At 40.2% G+C, this 20,790-nt stretch overlaps 1 protein-coding gene across 2 annotated transcripts in view; it reads right to left on the bottom strand.

Annotated features, from left to right (window-relative positions):
• The window catches only part of LOC134347486 (sorting nexin-9-like), a 63,790-nt gene extending 44,327 nt beyond the window's left edge, over window positions 1-19,463 (bottom strand). Inside the window, exons 1-2 of one of the 2 annotated variants that reach the window (XM_063049811.1) lie at window positions 18,785-19,463; window positions 3,750-3,824 (exon numbers count right to left, since the gene is read on the bottom strand). In XM_063049811.1, coding sequence (XP_062905881.1) covers window positions 3,750-3,824; window positions 18,785-18,793 — 84 coding nt within the window. In that variant the 5' untranslated portion in view covers window positions 18,794-19,463. The remainder of the gene's footprint in view (window positions 1-3,749; window positions 3,825-18,784) is intronic. The other variant, XM_063049810.1, reaches the window with a different exon arrangement.
• Window positions 19,464-20,790: the final 1,327 nt, after the last annotated feature.

Here is a 20,790-nt window from a genome sequence, read left to right as displayed (position 1 = left end):
TTTGACTATTTTCTAAATGGAGAGAAAATTTTTAAAAAACTGAGGTGCAAAGGGACTTTGGGGTCCTTGTGCAGGATTCCCTAAAGGTTAATTTACAGATTGAGTTTGTGGTGGAAGGCAAATGCAATGTTAGCATTCATTTCAAGAGGTCTAGAATATAAAAGCAAGGATATAATCTTGAGACTGGAAGCACTGGTGAGGCCTCATTTGGAGTATCCTGAGCAGTTTTAGGCCCTTATTTTAGAACGGATGTGCTGACACTGGAGGGGGTTCAAAGGAGGTTCACAAAAATGATTCCAGGATTGAATGGCTTGTCATATGAAGAGCAATCGATGGCTTTGGACTTGTATTCACTGGAATTCAGAAGAATGATGGGTGACCTTACTGAAACCTATCAAGTGGACGTGGAGAGGATGTTTCCTATGGTGGGAGAGTCTAAGACTAGAGGACACAACCTAAGAACAGAGAGGCATCCTTTTAGAATGGAGATGAGGAGGAATTTATTTAGCCAGGGAGTGGTGAATCTGTGGAATTCTTTGCCACAGGCAGCTGTGGAGGCCAAATCTTTATGTATATTTAAGACAAAGGTTGGTAGATTCTTGACTGGTCTGGGCTTGAAGGGATATGGGTGAAGTCAGGAGATTGGGGCTGAAAGAAAAATCATCAGCCATGATGATTAGGCCAGATGGCCTAATTCTGCTCCTATGGAACACTGTCTCATTTGGCTGTATCTAAGTATGGTTGAATGATAATTAAACTTGATTTATTTTGAATGGTGTCTACATTGATGTGCAGGCCAACTATTATTAGGATCATATTTCATTAACATTCTTATTTTTAAAAGCTATTAACAAATTAACAATTTTTTTTATTTGAAAATATTAACTGTGAAAACTGAATTAAGCTTTAAAGGACAAAAAAACAAACCATAATTATTTGTGTAAAGGAATTGTAGTTTCTCCTTGAATTACTTCTTCAGAATACTGCAATGCCCATTGAATTTATTGGTCATAGACTTCATTGGACAGAAAACTGAAGGATTGCACCTTGATAAAAAGAGAAACGCTGGAAATACGCAGTAGGTCAGAGAGCAACTGTGCGGAGTGCAGAGTTGATGTTTCAGGTCAACAACCCAAGATCTTGATTTACGGTAAGATAAGATATGATAAAACTTTATTTATCCCAAAGGAAATTATTGTTGCATGTTTGCTCAGTCAGAAAAATACATTTTTAAAATACAAAATGTAAGCATTTACAAATGTAGATACGAAAAAAAATACAAAATGTGCATTAAAAAGTAATAGTGCAAAATAAAAATGTGAAATGAAACCATATACTTAAGGAGGAGGAGTTGTAGAGACTTATAGCCATGGGGAGAAAGGATCTCCTGTGGCGTTCAGTGGTGCACCTCAGTGGAAATCAGTCTGTTACTGAAGGTGCTCCTCTGTTTGTCCAGTGTGTCATGGAGGGGGTGAGAGGGATTGTCCATAATGCTCCATAGCTTCTGCAGCTTTCTCCTCTCAGACACAGCCACCAGGGAATCCAGTTCCACCCCCCAGAACAGAACCAGCCTTCTTGATGAGCCTTTCGATCTTCTTGGCATCAGCTGCTCTCACCCTGCTGCCCCAGCAGACTGCAACGTAGAATAGACTGCTGGCCACCACGGAGTCGTAGAATGTCTGCAGCTTAGTACTGCAGACGTTGAATGACCAGAGCCTCCTCAGGAAGTACAGTCAGCTCTGTCCCTTCTTGTGCAGAGCCTTGTAGTCCCGGATGATTTCCACATCTGTTCCCTTGATGGAGATGGGAATGCAAGGTGCTTTCACCTTCCTGAAGTCCACCGCCAAGCCGTTCTAACTGTGAGTTTCCAGCATTTTCTGTTTTCATGACTTTCACCTTGACTCAGATGTGAATTATGGAACAAGTTAGAAGGTGTATAAAAAGGAGTAAAAGCAGAGAGAACATAAGAGAGGTTTACGGCATAGTCTCCACCCTATCGCTGACCAGATGCTCCTCTTGCTCTTCCTGCTATATCCAACCCTATCTGCAACTTTTAACCAAGCTTCATTTCTAATTTTTCCTAGCTCTGCTGAAAGGTCATTGATCTAAAATATTATCTTTGTTTCATTCTCCACGTATGCTGTCTGACTTGTTGGATACTTCCAGCATTGTCTACCTTTGTTGCAGATTTCCAATGTCTGCATTTTATTTTCGAGGGAATGTGCTATTGTGGAAAAAATGTTATTTTTCTATGAACATTTAGATCCCAGAACTTCCACCAAGCAGGTCTCAGGGAATTTTCTCCTTTTTCTAAATACAAGAGATTCTGCAGAGCTAGAAAGCTTAAGTAACACACACAAAGTGCTGAATAAACTGAGCAGCTTAGGCAGCATCTGTGGAGAGGAATAAACATTTGACATTTTGGGTCGAAACACTTTATCAATGTCCCTTTCTTAGCATTTTAACCAACCGGATTTGGAAAATAACATTGAATGAGAACCATACCTATATAATTCTTTATATTTTTCACTTATTGTGAATTAAACATTCACATCTTGTGCATGCCTTTACAAAGGCTTTCTTTTAATTCCCCGCCCAAATTATCTGTAAATTTGAACTTTACCTGTTCCAAGCCTCACTACTGTTACCCTTGGATCTCACTGACAAACTGGCCATGAGCTCAAACACTGAAATGGAATTCAAGGTCTCCACCCAGTTTGACGGGACAGTTATGCAGTATGTGTGGCAAGTAGCATGCTTGGCATATCAAGCACGGGAGAGCATACCAGATAAATAAATATATAAAGGGATGCTTGCGAGATAAAAAAGAGCTAGAGTTGGTGATACAAAATGAAGAAAATAAAAGGCAGGAAAGGGACATCAAGAACAAAGTAGCCAATTGAAATCAAACGTTTATTAGAAACAAGAAGAATGTGCAAAGCCAACAAGATTTGAAATTATTAAAAGGTGATTGTTGAAAGGAAATGCAATTAGAAAAACTGAGATTACTTACTCTGCCACATAGCTTTGTGGAAGTGGCAAGCAGAGTCTCAGTTCCCACTTTTATATTTCTGTGATGAATGTCATGTCAATCCACAGATTATTTTTAGTAATGATTGTAAAACAATAAAGGAAAATCAGCTTAATCATCTATTTTATTTATTTACAGCTGCAGTGTGAAATAGGCCCTTTAGGCCCTTCTGGTCTTGCTGCCAGTAACCCTCAATTTCACCATAGCCTAATCATGGGACAATTTACAATGACCAATCAGCCTACTCGTTGGTACGTCTTTGGGTTCTGGGAGGAAACCAGAGGACCCAGAGGAAACCCACACATTCCATGGGGAGGACATACAAACTCTTGACGGAAAATGCCAAAATTGAAATTTAATTAATTAAATTTGTAAACCTCCTTTAATTCACCTCATCTTTAGCTTGCACCTGCTAAAGACATTTTTCTAAAATCTCCACAGTTGTTTTAAAGAACTTACCTAATAATGAAACAAATAACTGCTCTGTGACTTGATGCATGCAAGTGATTTTATTTTCACTATTTGCTGGTATTCTACAGAAGTGGAACAAACCATGGACAAAATACTAAAATGTGTTTCATTTGGTCAGATCAGAACATTTAGGTAATAAGGCAAATTAAATGCAATTAAATGTATTGGGGCTTTTACTGAGTTAAGTTTTAAATGTATAATAAAGTTAGTTTATAATGAATTGAGGCTAACCTGTTTAGCATCTTACCTCCACATTTTTTCCAGGGGATAGTCCATGCTCTCCATTAGAACTGATGCATTCATACCACCCATTGTCATTATCCTGAGGAAACAATCGTATCAGCTGAGAAGATATGTTTTGTGTTATCTTTAACAAACATTGCTTCCAACAAACATCACCGTCAGAACGCAAACTATATTTCAATAATATAGAAAATGGATCATGTTTAAAACTGGATTCTGTTCCTAGTATTAAAGATGCAGAAGTGGAAGTTCAGCACCATTTTGATCAGTATTTGGTTTGGAAGTGGTGTCAAACTGTGATATTTCACCCTGAAATAGGTTTATTTAAGAGACTCTAAGTATGCCTGGCAGCACTTAGACAATTACTAGTCACATTAACTAGAGGTTTTGTTTTAATGAAGCTCCTTTTGGGAAAGCTCTGTCCAGAAACAAATGATTTGTTTTTTCTTGACATAAATTGGATGAAGTCAAAAGAGTCAAGTTTCTGAATGTTTACTTTACATGAGTCATGACACCAATGAGTCAAGCTCCTGAATAGCTATTCTAGGTTGCCAGAGTATTTAGAAACAATTTTTTGTCCCTTTTGGCTGTGTTGGGGAAGTGTTATGATGACTAATTGGAACACTTGATCTTAATTTTTTCACCAATTTATCAGGGTAAAATGGAACATTGCAGGAAATACCTTTGAGATGACGTATGAAGAATGCAGGAGGCACTGGAGAATGCAGGTCTCCGCATAGAGAGTATGATACCTGAACACTGCAAATGAAGAGTTATTGAGGCTGGACTTCAGTTCAGTTGAGAGGCAGTCAGTAATCTAGTTACGTTGCTCAAGATCTCCTGCATCTGCAGGATCTCTTATAGTCAGTCATACTTTATTGATCCTGGGGGAAACTGGTTTTCGTTACAGTTGCACCATAAATAATAAATAGTAATAGAACCATGAATAGTTAAATAGTAATATGTAATTTATGCCAGTAAATTATGAAATAAGTCCAGGACCAGCCTATCGGCTCAGTGTGTCTGACCCTCCAAGGGAGGAGTTATAAGGTTTGATGGCCACAGGCAGGAATGACTTCCTATGACGCTCTGCGTTGCATCTTGGAGGAATGAGTCTCTGGCTGAATGTACTCCTGTGCCCACCCAATACATTATGTGGTGGATGGGAGACATTGACCAAGATGGCATGCAACTTGGACAGCATCCTCTTTTCAGACACCACCGTGAGAGAGTCCAGTTCCATCCCCACAACATCACTGGCCTTACGAATGAGTTTGTTGATCCTGTTGGTGTCTGCTACCCTCAGCCTGCTGCCCCAGCACACAACAGCAAACATGATAGCACTGGCCACTACAGACTCGTAGAACAACCTCAGCATCATCCGGCAGTTGTTAAAGGACCTCAGTCTCCTCAGGAAATAGAGACGGCTCTGACCCTTCTTGTAGACAGCCTCAGTGTTCTTAGACCAGTCCAGTTTATTGTCAATTCGTATCCCCAGGTATTTGTAATCCTCCACCATGTCCACACTGACCCCCTGGATGGAAACAGGGGTCACCGGTACCTTAGCTCCCCTCAGGTCTACCACCAGCTCCTTAGTCTTTTTCACATTAAGCTGCAGATAATTCTGCTCACACCATGTGACAAAGTTTCCTACCGTAGCCCTGTACTCAACCTCATCTCCCCTGCTGATGCATCCAACTATGGCAGAGTCATCCGAAAACTTCTGAAGATGACAAGACTCTGTGCAGTAGTTGAAATCTGAGGTGTAAATGGTGAAGAGAAAGGGAGACAAGACAGTCCCCTGTGGAGCCCCAGTGCTGCTGATCACTCTGTCGGACACACAGTGTTGCAAGCACACGTACTGTGGTCTGCCAGTCAGGTAATCAAGAATCCATGATACCAGGGAAGCATCCACCTGCATCGCTGTCAGCTTCTCCCCCAGCAGAGCAGGACGGGTGGTGTTGAACACACTGGAAAAGTCAAAAAACATGACCCTCACAGTGCTCGCTGGCTTGTCCAGGTGGGCATAGACATGGTTCAGCAGGTAGAAATGGAATGTCAGAAATGGAACCAGAGGCCGTATAAGTGAAGAGGTTACACGGATGCAATAATGACATGGGCAAAATTGGCCATTTTGCTGTCTATATTACAATCAGGAAGGCAAGCAGTGATAACATCTTCCAAACAGAGCTTAGATTTACCTTTATTATTAGTTTTCCATTGGTGTTAGTCATAAATGGCCAAAAACACATTGCAGTAACTTGAACATGTTCTAGTCCTTTAATATGTGGCAGGTGGGTGGTCACAGTTAACTGTAGTCCAGCAACTCCTGGCAACACTCTTCTTTGTAAATGACTACAGAAAGTGGTGGATACAGCCTGGTCCATCACAAGCAAAGCTCTCCCCACTATTACCTGGAGTGCAGCCACAAGAAACCAACATCAAAGATCAAGCATCAAAGACGCCCACCAGCCAGACCGTGCTGTTTTCTCACGACTATCATTGAGCAGGAGCTACAGAAGCCTTAGGTCCTGCAGTGCCAAATTCAGGAACAGTTATTACTCTATAGCCATCAGGCTCCTGAACAGGCATCAATATCTTCAATGACCATTACCATGAACTGATTCTATGACCTGCAGACTCACTTTCAAGGACTCTTTTACAACTCATGTTCAAAGTATTATTTATGTTTTATTTGCATATTTTGTCTTCTTTTGCTCATTGGTTATTTGACAGTATGTATAGTTTTTTGTAAATTCTATTGTATTTCTTTACTTTTCCATAAATGCTTGCCAGTGTAACACTCTGGTTAAGATTTTTACTGCTATCCTGTAGCACAAGAAAATGAATCTCAAAGTAGTATATGGTAATATAAATGTACTTGGATAATACATTTTTCTTTGAACTTTAAATGAAGGTTCTCAAAACTTACCGCTTTCTACTTGACAAATATCAGTTTAGCTTGGAGACAGAGGCTCACACACTGATTACCAATGCAATAGACAGCAAATGAAAGCAAGCAGTCTTCAATTAACAGACTGCAGATGCCCTCAGAAAGCTCTGTTAATTCTCTTAAGTTTACTACGGTTTTTCTCCATAATCCACAGAGCTACGTCTTAAAGACACCATGAGTATCAAGTGGAAGAAGATGATGATACAGATAAAGAAGAACATGGTCAGGACTGGCCACTGTATTCCTGAGGTAGAAGTCTCAATGTGAAGGGCAGCATAGTAGCGCAGTAGTTTTACAGTGCCAGTGATCAGATAATTGGGTTTGATTCCTGCTGCTGCCTATCGGGAGTTTGTACGTTTCCTCCGGGTGCTCTGATTCCCTCCCACGTTTTAAAGGTGTACGGGTCAGAGTTAGTAAGTTTTGGGCATCCAATGTTGACACCATGGACTCTCTCAAGCACATCGTCAGAGTTTGCTGGTCGTTGACGCAAATGGTGCATTTATTTGTATATTTCAATGTACATGTGACAGATGAAGCTCATCTCTCTCTCTCTCCCCCTCTTGCTATCAGGGAAAACCTGGAATGACAACCAAATTGCAATTCCCCTTTAAATGGTGATAGTTTCTTTTAAGTAGTACCAGGAATCCTGGTAGTCCTGATTCTATTGTGTAAGTGGCCAAGCAATTCCCATAATATTAATAACCCACTATTTGAAGATGACAACTCTGATCAGTTTCATTTCCCAGTGACATCCAGGCTATTTAATCTGAGCTACACTCGCAACGTCCATTGTGGGCTTGAATGTGGGACCAAGATGACAATACATGTTGATGTGAAACGGGAAGAATCTATTAACCATTTAAACCTACTTCTGCTGATGGACATTTTGCTATTAATCTCTTTCAATTGATTTATTCACACAAGAAAGCCAAAGCCCTGCAACATATTTTCCAAATACAGATAAATATGAAATTGTCTGCTTTAAAACGGGGCCAGGTCTCTTGTGGAAGTTGTGGTTAAACAGCAGCTTATATTTTGGTGATATTAGTTGGAAGTTCTCATTCAGCAGTAGTTCTGTAGAATGATAAATTGGATCCTTGACCTCGCAACTTATCTCGTTATGATCTTGCAGCTTGCTATTAGCCTGTACTGCACTTTCACTGTAGCTATTACACTTCATTCTGCAATGCTGTTGTTTAACTTGGTTTAGTTCAATGCACTATGTAATGATTTGAACTGTCTGAATATTATGCAAGACAGGTTTTTCACTGCACCTCAATACATGCAGCAATAATAGACCATTTCCAATTATAGTAGTTACGACCAACATAATGCCGATTTAATAAAGGCCATGAAACTGATACAGTATGCTCTGTTGCCTAAGTACTAAAGGCCTGATTTCAGCTCACAAATAATATTACAAAATCAAGTAAATGTTTCTGCTCTTCACTGAATGAATTGGTCTATTAGTTTTTTGAATATGAAGCACAGAATAAATTGTACACTAAGCAATAGTTCAATTTGAAAAGACTGGAGGCTAGATTTTCCATTTCAAAATGGGGCCAAATGGTGTTTAGTAACATCACAAGCAATTTCATGCAAGTATTATTAAACAAAATTTGATATCAAACCAACTAGTGATTGAAAGGAATATGGTGGCAATTCCAAACTTAGGTTCTCAGCAGCTGGAGATTTGGCTGCCTTAAAAAGAGCAATTAAAATGAGAGATATAAACGGATCGACATCTGAGGTTTGTGAAGCTCCGGAGTGAGAGAGAGAGAGAGAGCATTGGGAAGCAATAAAGAGATTTGAGGGAGGAAGATATAAACATTTCAAACTTTAAAGTAAATACATTTTAGTTTTAATTTTAGATTCCTTTAAATTCAAAGCATTTCTTCACCAGACAAAGTATAGGGCTAATAAGACATGGTGTAAATTATAAATATATGCTACTTGGTTTTGGATAACTTCAAGTTTACTGAGGCTAGCGAAAGGGATGCAAATAAGGTGCATAATGGTATATTCAAGAACCTGAACCTGATCAGCTGACAGAGTGAACATGTCAGAGATAGTAACCACATTGTCCTGATTTTAGCACCGCCATGGACATGGGAACATTTTTAATTGGGGGAGGACTAATTATAGTGGCATTAGGTTGAAAGTCGGGACGGTAAATTGGGAAGAGATGTTCTCAGATAAATGCACACTTGCATGGGGCTCCAGATAGGTTGTCCCACTAGGACAAGGAATGAATAATTGGGTAAAGGAACCATGATTGACAAGAGCTGGAACATTTAGTCAATAGGAAGAAGGAAGCATACTTAAGGATTAGGAAGCAAAAATCAAGCAGGGTTCTTGAGAGGTATAAAGTAGTCAGTAAGGAACTTCAGAAAAGATTTATATCAGCTAGAAGGGGAAATGAGAGTACATTGGCTAGTAGTGTTAAGAAGATTCCAAGGCAATCTACATAAGTGAAGAAAAAGAAGATGACTAGAGTCAAGGGAGGACCTCTCAGGGATAAAGGGGGAAATGTACCTGGAGGCAGAGAAGGTAGGCATGGTCCTTAATGAATGTTTTGCTTCAGAGTTCACCAGGGAGAGGGACTCTAATGGATATGAGGTCAGCGTAGGACAGGCTACAGAGCTGGAGGATGTTAAGGTTCAGAAAGAGATAGTGATGGAGCTTCTGAAAAATACTAGGATAGATAAGTTCTGGGGCCAGGAATATACCCTAGTTAATACAGGAAGTGAGGGAAGAGAATGCTGGGGCATTGACAATGATCTTTCCATCCTCCCTCGTCACAGGAGCGGAACCAAAGGATTGGAGGATGGCAAATGTTGTTTTGTTGTTCAAGAAAGATAAGAGGAACAATCCTGGGAAATATAAACCAGTGAGTCTTACCTCACTGCTGGGTAAAGTATTGTGTCTTATTATAAATACTTAGAATGGTTTTGTGAAGGGCAGGTTGTGTCTCATGAGCCTGATTCAGATTTTTGAAGAGGTGATGAAGGTAGAGCAGTGGATGTGGTGCACATGGACATGGGTGTCAAGGCTCCCCATGTTATACTCATCCAGAAGGTCATGAGGCAGGGTATCCATGGAAACTTGGATGCATGGACTCAGAACTGGCCTGCTCACAGAATGCAGAGGGTGGTAGTAAATGGAATATTGTATGTTCTGCCTGGAGCTGGGTGACCATTGGTGTTCCACAGCGATCTGTTCTGGGACCTCTGCAATTTGTGAGTTTTATAAATGACTTGGATGAGGAAGTGAAAGGTTATGTTATGAAATTTGCAGATGGCATAAAGGTTGGAAGTGTTGTGGATAGTGTAGAAGGTTTTCATAGATTACAGCGGACATACACAGCATGCAGAGTTGAGTGAAGAAAGTGGAAGTCAATCCAAAAAAGTTTGATATACTTTGGAAGATCAAACTGGAAAAACTTGAAGGCAGAGTACAAGGTTAATGGCATAACTCTTAATAGTGTGAAGGAACAGAAGAATCTTGGGGTCCAGTCTATAGATCCTTCAAAGTTGTCATGCTAGTTGACAAGGTGGTTAATAATGTGTATGTTGTGTTGGCCTTCATTAGTTGGGAGATTGAGTTCAAGATCCAAGAGATAATGTTGCAGTTCTAAAATTCTGGGAAGACCATATTTAGAGCATTGTGTTCAGTTTTGGTCACCTCATGATAGGAAGGATATGGAAGATTTAGAGAGGGTGTGGTGGAAATTTATCAGGATGCTGTGTGGATGAGAGAAAATGTCTTACAAGTTGAGTGAGCCAGGGCTTTTCTCTTTGGGGTGAAGAAGGATAAGAAGCAACTTGAAAGTGGCTCCAGGGTGACCAGGGATGGGAGCTCAACGTTCAGGGATATTCAATATTCAGGAGGGATAGACATGAAGGAAGGGGAGGTGGGGTGGCGTTGCTGGTTAAAAAAGAGATTAACGCAATAGAAAGGAAGGACATAAGCCAGGAAGATGTGGAATCGATATGGGTAGAGCTGCGTAACACTAAGGGGCAGAAGACGCTGGTGGGAGTTGTGTACAGGCCACCTAACAGTAGTAGTGAGGTCGGAGATGGTATTAAACAGGAAATTAGAAATGTGTGCAATAAAGGAACAGCAGTTATAATGGGTGACTTCAATCTACATGTAGACTGGGTGAACCAAATTGGTAAAGGTGCTGAGGAAGAGGATTTCTTGGAATGTATGCGGGATGGTTTTTTGAACCAACATGTCGAGGAACCGACTAGAGAGCAGGCTATTCTGGACTGGGTTTTGAGCAATGAGGAAGGGTTAATTAGCGATCTTGTCGTGAGAGGCCCCTTGGGTAAGAGTGACCATAATATGGTGGAATTCTTCATTAACATGGAGAGTGACGTAGTTAATTCAGAAACAAAGGTTCTGAACTTAAAGAGGGGTAACTTTGAAGGTATGAGACGTGAATTAGCTAAGATAGACTGGCAAATGACACTTCAAGGATTGACGGTGGATATGCAATGGCAGGCATTTAAAGGTTGCATGGATGAACTACAACAATTGTTCATCCCAGTTTGGCAAAAGAATAAATCAAGGAAGGTAGTGCACCCGTGGCTGACAAGAGAAATTAGGGATAGTATCAATTCCAAAGAAGTAGCATACAAATTAGCCAGAGAAAGTGGCTCACCTGAGGACTGGGAGAAATTCAGAGTTCAGCAGAGGAGGACAAAGGGCTTAATTAGGAAGGGGAAAAAAGATTATGAGAGAAAACTGGCAGAGAACATAAAAACGGACTGTAAAAGCTTTTATAGATATGTAAAAAGGAAAAGACTGATAAAGACAAATGTAGGTCCCCTGCAAACAGAAACAGGTGAATTGATTATGGGGAGCAAGGACATGGCAGACCAATTGAATAATTACTTTGGTTCTGTCTTCACTAAGGAGGACATAAATAATCTTCCAGAAATAGTAAGGGACAGAGGGTCCAGTGAGATGGAGGAACTGAGCGAAATACATGTTAGTAGGGAAGTGGTGTTAGGTAAATTGAAGGGATTGAAGGCAGATAAATCCCCAGGGCCAGATGGTCTGCATCCCAGAGTGCTTAAGGAAGTGGCCCAAGAAATAGTGGATGCATTAGTGATAATTTTTCAAAACTCGTTAGATTCTGGACTAGTTCCTGAGGATTGGAGGGTGGCTAATGTAACCCCACTTTTTAAAAAAGGAGGGAGAGAGAAACCGGGGAATTATAGGCCGGTTAGCCTAACGTCGGTGGTGGGGAAACTGCTGGAGTCAGTTATCAAGGATGTGATAACAGCACATTTGGAAAGCGGTGAAATGATCGGACAAAGTCAGCATGGATTTGTGAAAGGAAAATCATGTCTGACGAATCTCATAGAATTTTTTGAGGATGTAACTAGTAGAGTGGATAGGGGAGAACCAGTGGATGTGGTATATTTGGATTTTCAAAAGGCTTTTGACAAGGTCCCACACAGGAGATTAGTGTGCAAACTTATTGGGGGTAAGGTATTGGTGTGGGTGGAGAATTGGTTAGCAGACAGGAAGCAAAGAGTGGGAATAAACGGGACCTTTTCAGAATGGCAGGCGGTGACTAGTGGGGTACCGCAAGGCTCAGTGCTGGGACCCCAGTTGTTTACAATATATATTAATGACTTGGATGAGGGAATTAAATGCAGCATCTCCAAGTTTGCGGATGACACGAAGCTGGGTGGCAGTGTTAGCAGTGAGGAGGATGCTAAGAGGATGCAGGGTGACTTGGATAGGTTGGGTGAGTGGGCAAACTCATGGCAGATGCAATTTAATGTGGATAAATGTGAAGTTATCCACTTTGGTGGCAAAAATAGGAAAACAGATTATTATCTGAATGGTGGCCGATTAGGAAAAGGGGAGGTGCAACGAGACCTGGGTGTCATTATACACCAGTCATTGAAAGTGGGCATGCAGGTACAGCAGGCGGTGAAAAAGGCGAACGGTATGCTGGCATTTATAGCGAGAGGATTCGAGTACAGGAGCAGGGAGGTACTACTGCAGTTGTACAAGGCCTTGGTGAGACCACACCTGGAGTATTGTGTGCAGTTTTGGTCCCCTAATCTGAGGAAAGACATCTTTGCCATAGAGGGAGTACAAAGAAGGTTCACCAGATTGATTCCTGGGATGGCAGGTCTTTCATATGAAGAAAGACTGGATGAACTGGGCTTGTACTCGTTGGAATTTAGAAGATTGAGGGGGGATCTGATTGAAACGTATAAGATCCTAAAGGGATTGGACAGGCTAGATGCGGGAAGATTGTTCCCGATGTTGGGGAGGTCTGGAACGAGGGGTCACAGTTTGAGGATAGAGGGGAAGCCTTTTAGGACCGAGGTTAGGAAAAACTTCTTCACACAGAGAGTGGTGAATCTGTGGAATTCTCTGCCACAGCAAACTGTTGAGGCCAGTTCATTAGCTATGTTTAAAAGGAAGTTAGATATGGCCCTTGTGGCTACAGGGGTCAGGGGGTATGGAGGGAAGGCTGGGCTCTGAGTTGGATGATCAGCCATGATCATAATAAATGGCGGTGCAGGCTCGAAGGGCCGAATGGCCTACTCCTGCACCTATTTTCTATGTTTCTATAACATTATGAGAGGCATAGACAGATTGGACAGCCAACATAATTTTTCCAGAGGCTACCTATTTAATGTGAGTGGAGGAAAATTTAGGGGAGATGTTAGAGGTATGATTTTTATGCAGAGAGTGTTAAGTAGTTGGGAATGGCGAGGGTGGAGCTCCACTGGAGGGATGTGGGACAGGTGGCAGGGAAGGTGGGTCAGGAGTGGGAGAGGCATGGGTGCAGACACACCCATCTCTGAGACACCAGGCAAGGTCATTTGATTCCAAACAATTGGTTTATTGATCATCACAGAGTGTCTCTCTGGTGCTTCCTGCTCCCTTCTCCTTTTCCCAACCATGATTCCCCTCTCCCTGCCCCTTCCCACTCTTAATCCACAATAGAGACCCCTATCAGAATTTGGTTTATCATCACTCACAAGTCATGAATTTTTTTTTTTTTTTTGCAGCAGTACAGCGCAATACATAAGATTACTACAGTACTGTGCAAAGAACTTAGACACCCTGGCTATATACTATATGAGCCCAAACTTTTGCACAGTACTGTATATCAGTACAGCATCATCGGCCAAAGAGTCTTTACTATGTTCTTTGTTCTGTTGGAGATTTTTCTGTGAAATTCACTTGATTCTTGCTCCATAGCATCAGCCAACTCTGACATTCATGAGTGATATTATGGAGGTGGCATCAAGTAATTTTCTAATACGGTAAATTACTGTTCTGAAGCTCATCTCAGGATCACATAACTCTTACAGACTAATATTTTTTGCCACTGTTGTTGCCAGGGAAAAGAATGGATTCCATGTCCAATTCACATATGCTCATCTAACCTGTAGTGTGTTAATCTTATGTGAATTCTTGGAATCAAACTACATACAAAGTAACACTTGGTGAAACATCAAGGTTGGAATATCATATGTGGAGTAGTATTTGCCTATTTGGAGTAAGGGAAAATTTCAAACCAGGAAATATGAAAACTCTTATACCAACAAAGTTGAGTGGTCTTGTTTTCAAAGAAGAATATTTCTTTTCAGGAGGAAAATTAAAGCCACAATAAAGGCATCAAGTGTAAGAATCAGCTGACATTTTAATTGGCTAAAATGCAATTGGTACTGCCCTTTAAGTGGTCATAATGTACGACTGAGATGGGGAAGGCAAAAGTGCTAAATGGAAGTAAAAAGCCAACTTCCAAGATGGAAGAACTTCTTTTGTAGTTCTGAATAACTACAAAAAGAATTAGTCCAATAGAATTATCATTGTAGAAAAACAATTGTAAATATACAGAATGATAGATAACAATTTTCTACAATGTTATCGAACATGTAGGAAAAATACAAGACCCTGGCAACTGTACTGCTGAATTCTTGTTCATGAAGGACTAGAAATGTTGGGGCCAACATTAAACACATCTGACAGATGTGAAGAGATTTAACTGCCTATCCTTCGCTCCACCTAATTTTCTCCATTATCTTCATTGGAGGATAATAATCTTTGTCCAGGTATCAATACAATGGTACATTAAGTGTTCACACTGCTAATGCAACAGCCGCTAGTTAAGTTTGCACACACCTCAGCAGATAATTAAGAGTTTGGGCCCTTAGATGGATGAATGAAAATTGGTTTTTACTTCATTTGAGACCTATGGCATAGACTGCATTTAATGATAGTTTTACAAGAGAAGAGTGGTTGTCCATATCCATTTTGATTAATAAGAAAAGCTGAAGACTTGAAATATCTTGATAACTCATGAATGGGGTGTCACCTGTTACTAATAACTTAACACTGACATGACAATATTTTCATACACATTCATTTGCCAGATAATTGCTGCAAATTCTTTAGCTGGTTCAAAGTTTAAAGTAAAATTATTATCAAGGTACATACACGTCACCACATACAACCCTGAGATTCTTCTTCTGTGGGCATATAGAACAATAACTGTAAACTATAAACATCAGGACCTGTAAACAAACTATGCAACTGCAGATATAAATAAATAGCAATAAATAACGAGCATGAAATAACAATATAACGGAGTTCCTTAAATGAGTGTAGTTATCCCCTTTTGTTCAAGAACCTGCTGGTTGAGGGTAGTAACTGTTCTTGAACCTGGTGGTGCAAGTCCTGACGCACCTATGCCTTCTACCTGATGGCAGCAGCGAGAAAAGAACATAGCCTGGGTGGTGAGGATCTTTGATGATGGATGCTGCTTTTCTATGGCAATGTTTCATGTAGATGTGCTCAATGGTTGGGAGGGATTTACCCGTGATGTACTAGGCTGAATCCACTACCTTTTGTAGGATTTTCCACTCAAAGGCATTGGTGTTCCCATACCAGGCCAAAATGCAGCCAGTCAGCACACTTTCCGCCACACACCTATAGAAGTTTGCCAAGGTTTTCGATGACATGCTGAACCTCCACAGACTTCTGAGGAAGTAGAGGCACTGTCATGCTTTCTTCACAATAATATTTATATAATGGGTCCAGGACAGGTCCTCTGAGATAGAGACATCCAGGAATTTAAAGTTACTGATGCTCTCCTCCTCTGATCCCTGACAATTACTGGCTCATGGACCGCTGGTTTCCCTCTCATGAAGTCTACAATCAGCTCCTTGATCTTACTGACATTGAATGAGAGGTTGCTGTTATGACACCACTCAGCCAAGTTTTCAGTCTCTCTCCTGTGTGCTGATTCATCACCCCCTTTGATACAGCCCACAAGAGTGGTGTCATCAGCAAACCTGTGTGTGGTGTTGGAGTTGCACTTAGCCACGCTGTCATAGGTGTGAAGTGAGTAGAACAGTGGGCTAAGTACACATCCCTGCGGTGCTCCTGATGTTTTTGTCAGTCTCAGCAGACTGGGGTCTACAAGCGAGGAATCCAGGATCCAATTGCACAAGGCGGTATTGAAACCCAGGCTTTGGAGTTTACTGATTAGCTTTGAGGGGATGATGGTGCTAAGTGCTGATCTGTAATCAATAAAAAGCATCCTGATATATGCATCTTTGCTTTCCATATGTTCCAGGGTTATGTGAAGAGCCAACGAGATAGCATCTGCCCTAGACCTTTTGCTTCGGAAGGCAAACTGGAGCGGACCCAAGATGCCATTCAGACAGGAGCTGATATGCTTCCACATCAGCCTCTCAAAATAATTCATCACTGTGGATGTAAGTGCCACTGAGTGATAGTTGTTTAGACAGGTTACCATGGTCTTCTTGGGCACCAGTACGATTGAAACCTGCTTGAAGCAGGTGGGTACCACTCACTGCTGGAGCAAGAGGCCGAAGATATCCGTGACTACCTCAGCCAGTTAATAACTGTAACAACCTCTCCTGGTATGAGAGCTAGTTCACTCTCTTTACAACACTTGAAGTAGCACTGAACTGTAGCCTAAGTAAAGAAAGTGAGTTATGTCCAAAAACCACAGTTTCCTGAACTGCTTTATTTCACTGAAGTTCAGTGTGAAAATAGAAATGGCAAAATAGTTCCTAATTCTGCGTTAGCTTCCTGTGGAAGACTGTTAGATTAAGATTTGCTTGTATTTGAGCTTAGATTCAAGACCATGAGAAGGGAGAAACTCAATGATTGAATGCTGCAGCAGATCCGATGGTCTGAATGGCCTAGTCCTGCTCCTATGTCAAACGGTCTTCGGGTCTCATTTGTAAATGGATTCCTGGGATTGTGGTGGCAATTATCTGATGAAGAAAGATTTAGCAGAATATGCCTTTTCATTTTTCATTCTTCTAAGCTCAGTGGTGTAATGTACAAACATTTTCAGAGTTTACAGAGATAGATGCAGGAATGATATTATCCATAGCTAGAAGAGGCCATGGTATCAACTAAAGAGTTGGTCATCCAGGAGTGAAGTAAGACTTTTCTTCTCTGCAGTGTATTTTTGGAATTCTCTATTTATGAGCACTGTTGCCTCTAAGCTGTGCAGGTGCACGGCCATACAGTAACTGAAATGTTCCTGCATACATAGCCTTTGTTGCCATACAGCTTGAATTCTCTTTTATATAATGTTAATATAATTTTGAAATCTATGTTAACATACTTGAGTAATACCCCATAATTAATTGTGTTAATAAATATAATCCATACATCTTCTAAATAATAAATGTACTATAACCTTTACTTGAAACATTTTAGAGGTTCAATGTACTTGCATTGTCAGTGTTTCAAGTTACACTACTGTTACAAATTTTAACAATAAACACAGAATGGAAGTTGGTAGCTCACCGTTAATAAACTGCTGGCCTGCTGAATGCCAGCACTGTCAAAGCATTTTACTTTTGCCATTGTGCCTGTTTACTTACGTTGTGAGTGTGGTTTGTGTTTGTTTGAGGTGCATATTGCAAAAACAAAACATTTAAAATGCTGCTCAGTTTTCAGGCCAAGTAAAAATTTCCTGCTCAGAGCAATGGTTGGTCCATGCAACTCTAAAAAAAGTTAGAGGGAACATTATCTATGAGGGGCATAGAAGCTCATTCACTGAGTTTATTCAAAGCAACAACTGATAGATTTCTGAATATTAAGATAATGAAGACATATTAAGCTAATATAGAAATTGGGGCCGAGATAAAATATTAGTCTTGATCTTATTGAATTGTAGAATAGGTGTGAGGGGAGGGCCTGAATAGCCCTGCTTCTGCTAAGATCTATACATTCACTTTCATTCTACATCTCCTAATTATTGAGGTGTAAAATAATGCAAATTGTATCTCTTGCCCCTATATATTTCATTTGCCCATTCCACGTACATGTCACAATTGCCGGAATTCAAGCACTTTCTTTTTCACAGTTCTTGGTTCATGGGTAGATTTTTTTTTGATCCTGATTAGCTTTCACACCCTTCTCTTTGCATTGTAATAGTTTTACTCTAGTATCAGAAGAGTAAGTATTTTGATCAGCGAAGGATCTTTAAAAACTTGCATTTAAGCCTCCATCACAAATTTAACCTATAGTTTAAATAGGACAGAAATGAGGCATTGTATATTAACTATTTCCTTGCAAGTAGGCTAAGCAATTGGGCCCTGCCTGGAAATTTTTTTAACTATCTATGGCTGGCATTTATTGTCCATTCCTGATTATACCTGAGAAGTGGTGTTAATTATTGCCATTGGTCCGGTCAGCGAAAGTTTTATATTATAAAATCTGATTGGGGAAGAAAACAACAAAATTGTTTTCATTCTTAGGTTTGAATAATATAGCACAGAACCATGCCTTTGCCTCATCTTGAAAGAACTGCTGTATCACAGTTCTGGTTACCCTGGTTCAATCGTGATCTCTGCTGTTTTGCAATGGAGTCTCCCTGTGACCTACTGGGCTTCATCCCAGTAGCCCAGTATTAGAGTTTGGGGACAATAAAATGGGATGAGTGCAGGACTGGTGCCACTGGAAACTTGATAGCGAGCCATAGTGATTTCCATTTAAAATTGAACTTAAACAAAAAATACAGTAAATATTTAACGCTCAATGTAGCCTACCTTATTCATTGCGGAATGTGGGTTCGATCGTCGCTAAAATTCACACTATTAAAAACACGTTTTTAGTATTATACGCCGATATTTAACGCATTAAATCAATTCTCGCCAAATTTGTTCAGCCATATCGTGGCTGTACACAAGGCAATTATTTGTTCTCTGCAAAGGTCTAACTGTATCAGGAGCAGAAAGAGGATCCCGGTAACTTCGTTCAACAACTTCACCTCCGGTCAGTTCACACCAGCTTTTCTTCTGATGGAAGATGAGAGACTTGAAACTTCCTGCTCATTAACTAGATGGTGGTATAAAGCTTGGGTTCCATTCACAAGAATTCTAAATTATACTGAACAAATCTTAACATTCACCGCAACATGCTCCAGTCCAGGTCGGCGGAATAAAAGTAAGTTTCCCAAATGACAAAATACTAATTCTTGCCGGCAGAAGGATGCCTACCTTCCAGGACATTCTTTCCGGGTGCCCCGAGAATGTAACTTTTAACAATTGCAGCAGAGCAATGTAGTTCGATCACCGCGCACATCGGGGCTCACCGATTCATCCAACAACGGCGCGTCATTTGGTGAACTTTCTCTTCTCGTTTGTCAAATTGCAATGTTCTTCTCGATAACGGAAGGTTCTACCATCCCCTGCTGGAGGTGTATCGGTACCGTCTCACAGGATACTGTCCGAATGACTGATCATCGATGGTATTAAATATCTTACTTTGAACGAATTCACTTATATTGTGGTAAGAAGTAAACAGATTACTTACAGTAGATTGTTCCGATACAATTAGTAGGACATATTATGGTCCAAAAGCAAAATACAGCAGATGCAGGAAATCTGAAACAAACACGGTGTTACGTCCGATAGAAAATAACTAAATGCGTTCCCTGAAATGCTAACTTGTTTCTTTCTCGATTGATCTGTTGATAGTTTTCGGCATTTCCTGTTTTCAGAACTGTAACTGTATCTGTTCTGTTTCATGCAGGGTTCCACCTTTTAAAACGCGGGGAGACAAACAGGAAAACGAAGTGAAAACATCTATATTACATGTACTTGCTTAATATAAACATTGTGTTATTTTACGAAAATTGTGTTATTTTATTAAAATTGAGAACAAAGTAATTGCAATTTTGTAGGTTACTTTTGTTGATCTTGAGGGGGAATTTTCAAATATTGAGGGGATAAAGAACAAGGCAGTTTTGTAATCTTGGAAAAGGTGATAAAATAGGACTAGGTAGAGAGATTTTAGAGAATGAGAAACCAATGGGCAATAAGATGGTGTCGGTGTCATGTTTGAATTAATAAATTAAGTTTAGAGCAGAAGCTTGATTTAAAAAATACAGTAGAGTGGTGTTTTGTGCATTATAAGTAATGTAAGTGAGCTCACCAAACCGTTACATTCTAAGTTTAAACCAGATTCATAGAAACACAGAAACAATGCAGGTACAAGACATTTACTCCTATCAATTTGCTCCACTGGCCCATAGGATCATGGCTGATCCTTTACCTTCATACCGTAACCATTCTCTCTCTATATAGCATACAGAGATACCTTTTGTGTTTACAAATCAACTGATCTTCTTCATTCAGCAGCACATCCTTTGTGCCAAGAGCAGAAAATTCCATGGGGTCACTACGATCTGAGTGAAGAAATCTTTCCTCATTCTGACAAGTGCTCTGAAATTACAAATGTTACATTTATTTTTTTATCCTAATTATTAACGTGTTGTAAATAGCACAAATTCTTCTGATACCCTATCAGTCACCACCTACCATTCTCAAAAAGACTATTTATTCCTACTCCGTTTTCTATCAGTCAAACAATTTCCAATATTTTTCAATTACCCTCAATCCATAAACTTAAATTTTTCTCATGAATCTCACCTGTGGGATTTTATCAAAGTTCTTTCTAAAATCCAAATATATCACATGCACTGGTTCTTATTTATCTACTCTACCAGTTAACTTATTTAAAAAATTCATTGGTCTGACAAACAAAATTTCCC

This window comes from Mobula hypostoma, chromosome 6 (assembly GCF_963921235.1).
Source record: "Mobula hypostoma chromosome 6, sMobHyp1.1, whole genome shotgun sequence".
In the NCBI taxonomy this organism is placed as follows: domain Eukaryota; kingdom Metazoa; phylum Chordata; class Chondrichthyes; order Myliobatiformes; family Myliobatidae; genus Mobula; species Mobula hypostoma.
This window is presented reverse-complemented; position numbering and strand designations above follow the sequence as displayed.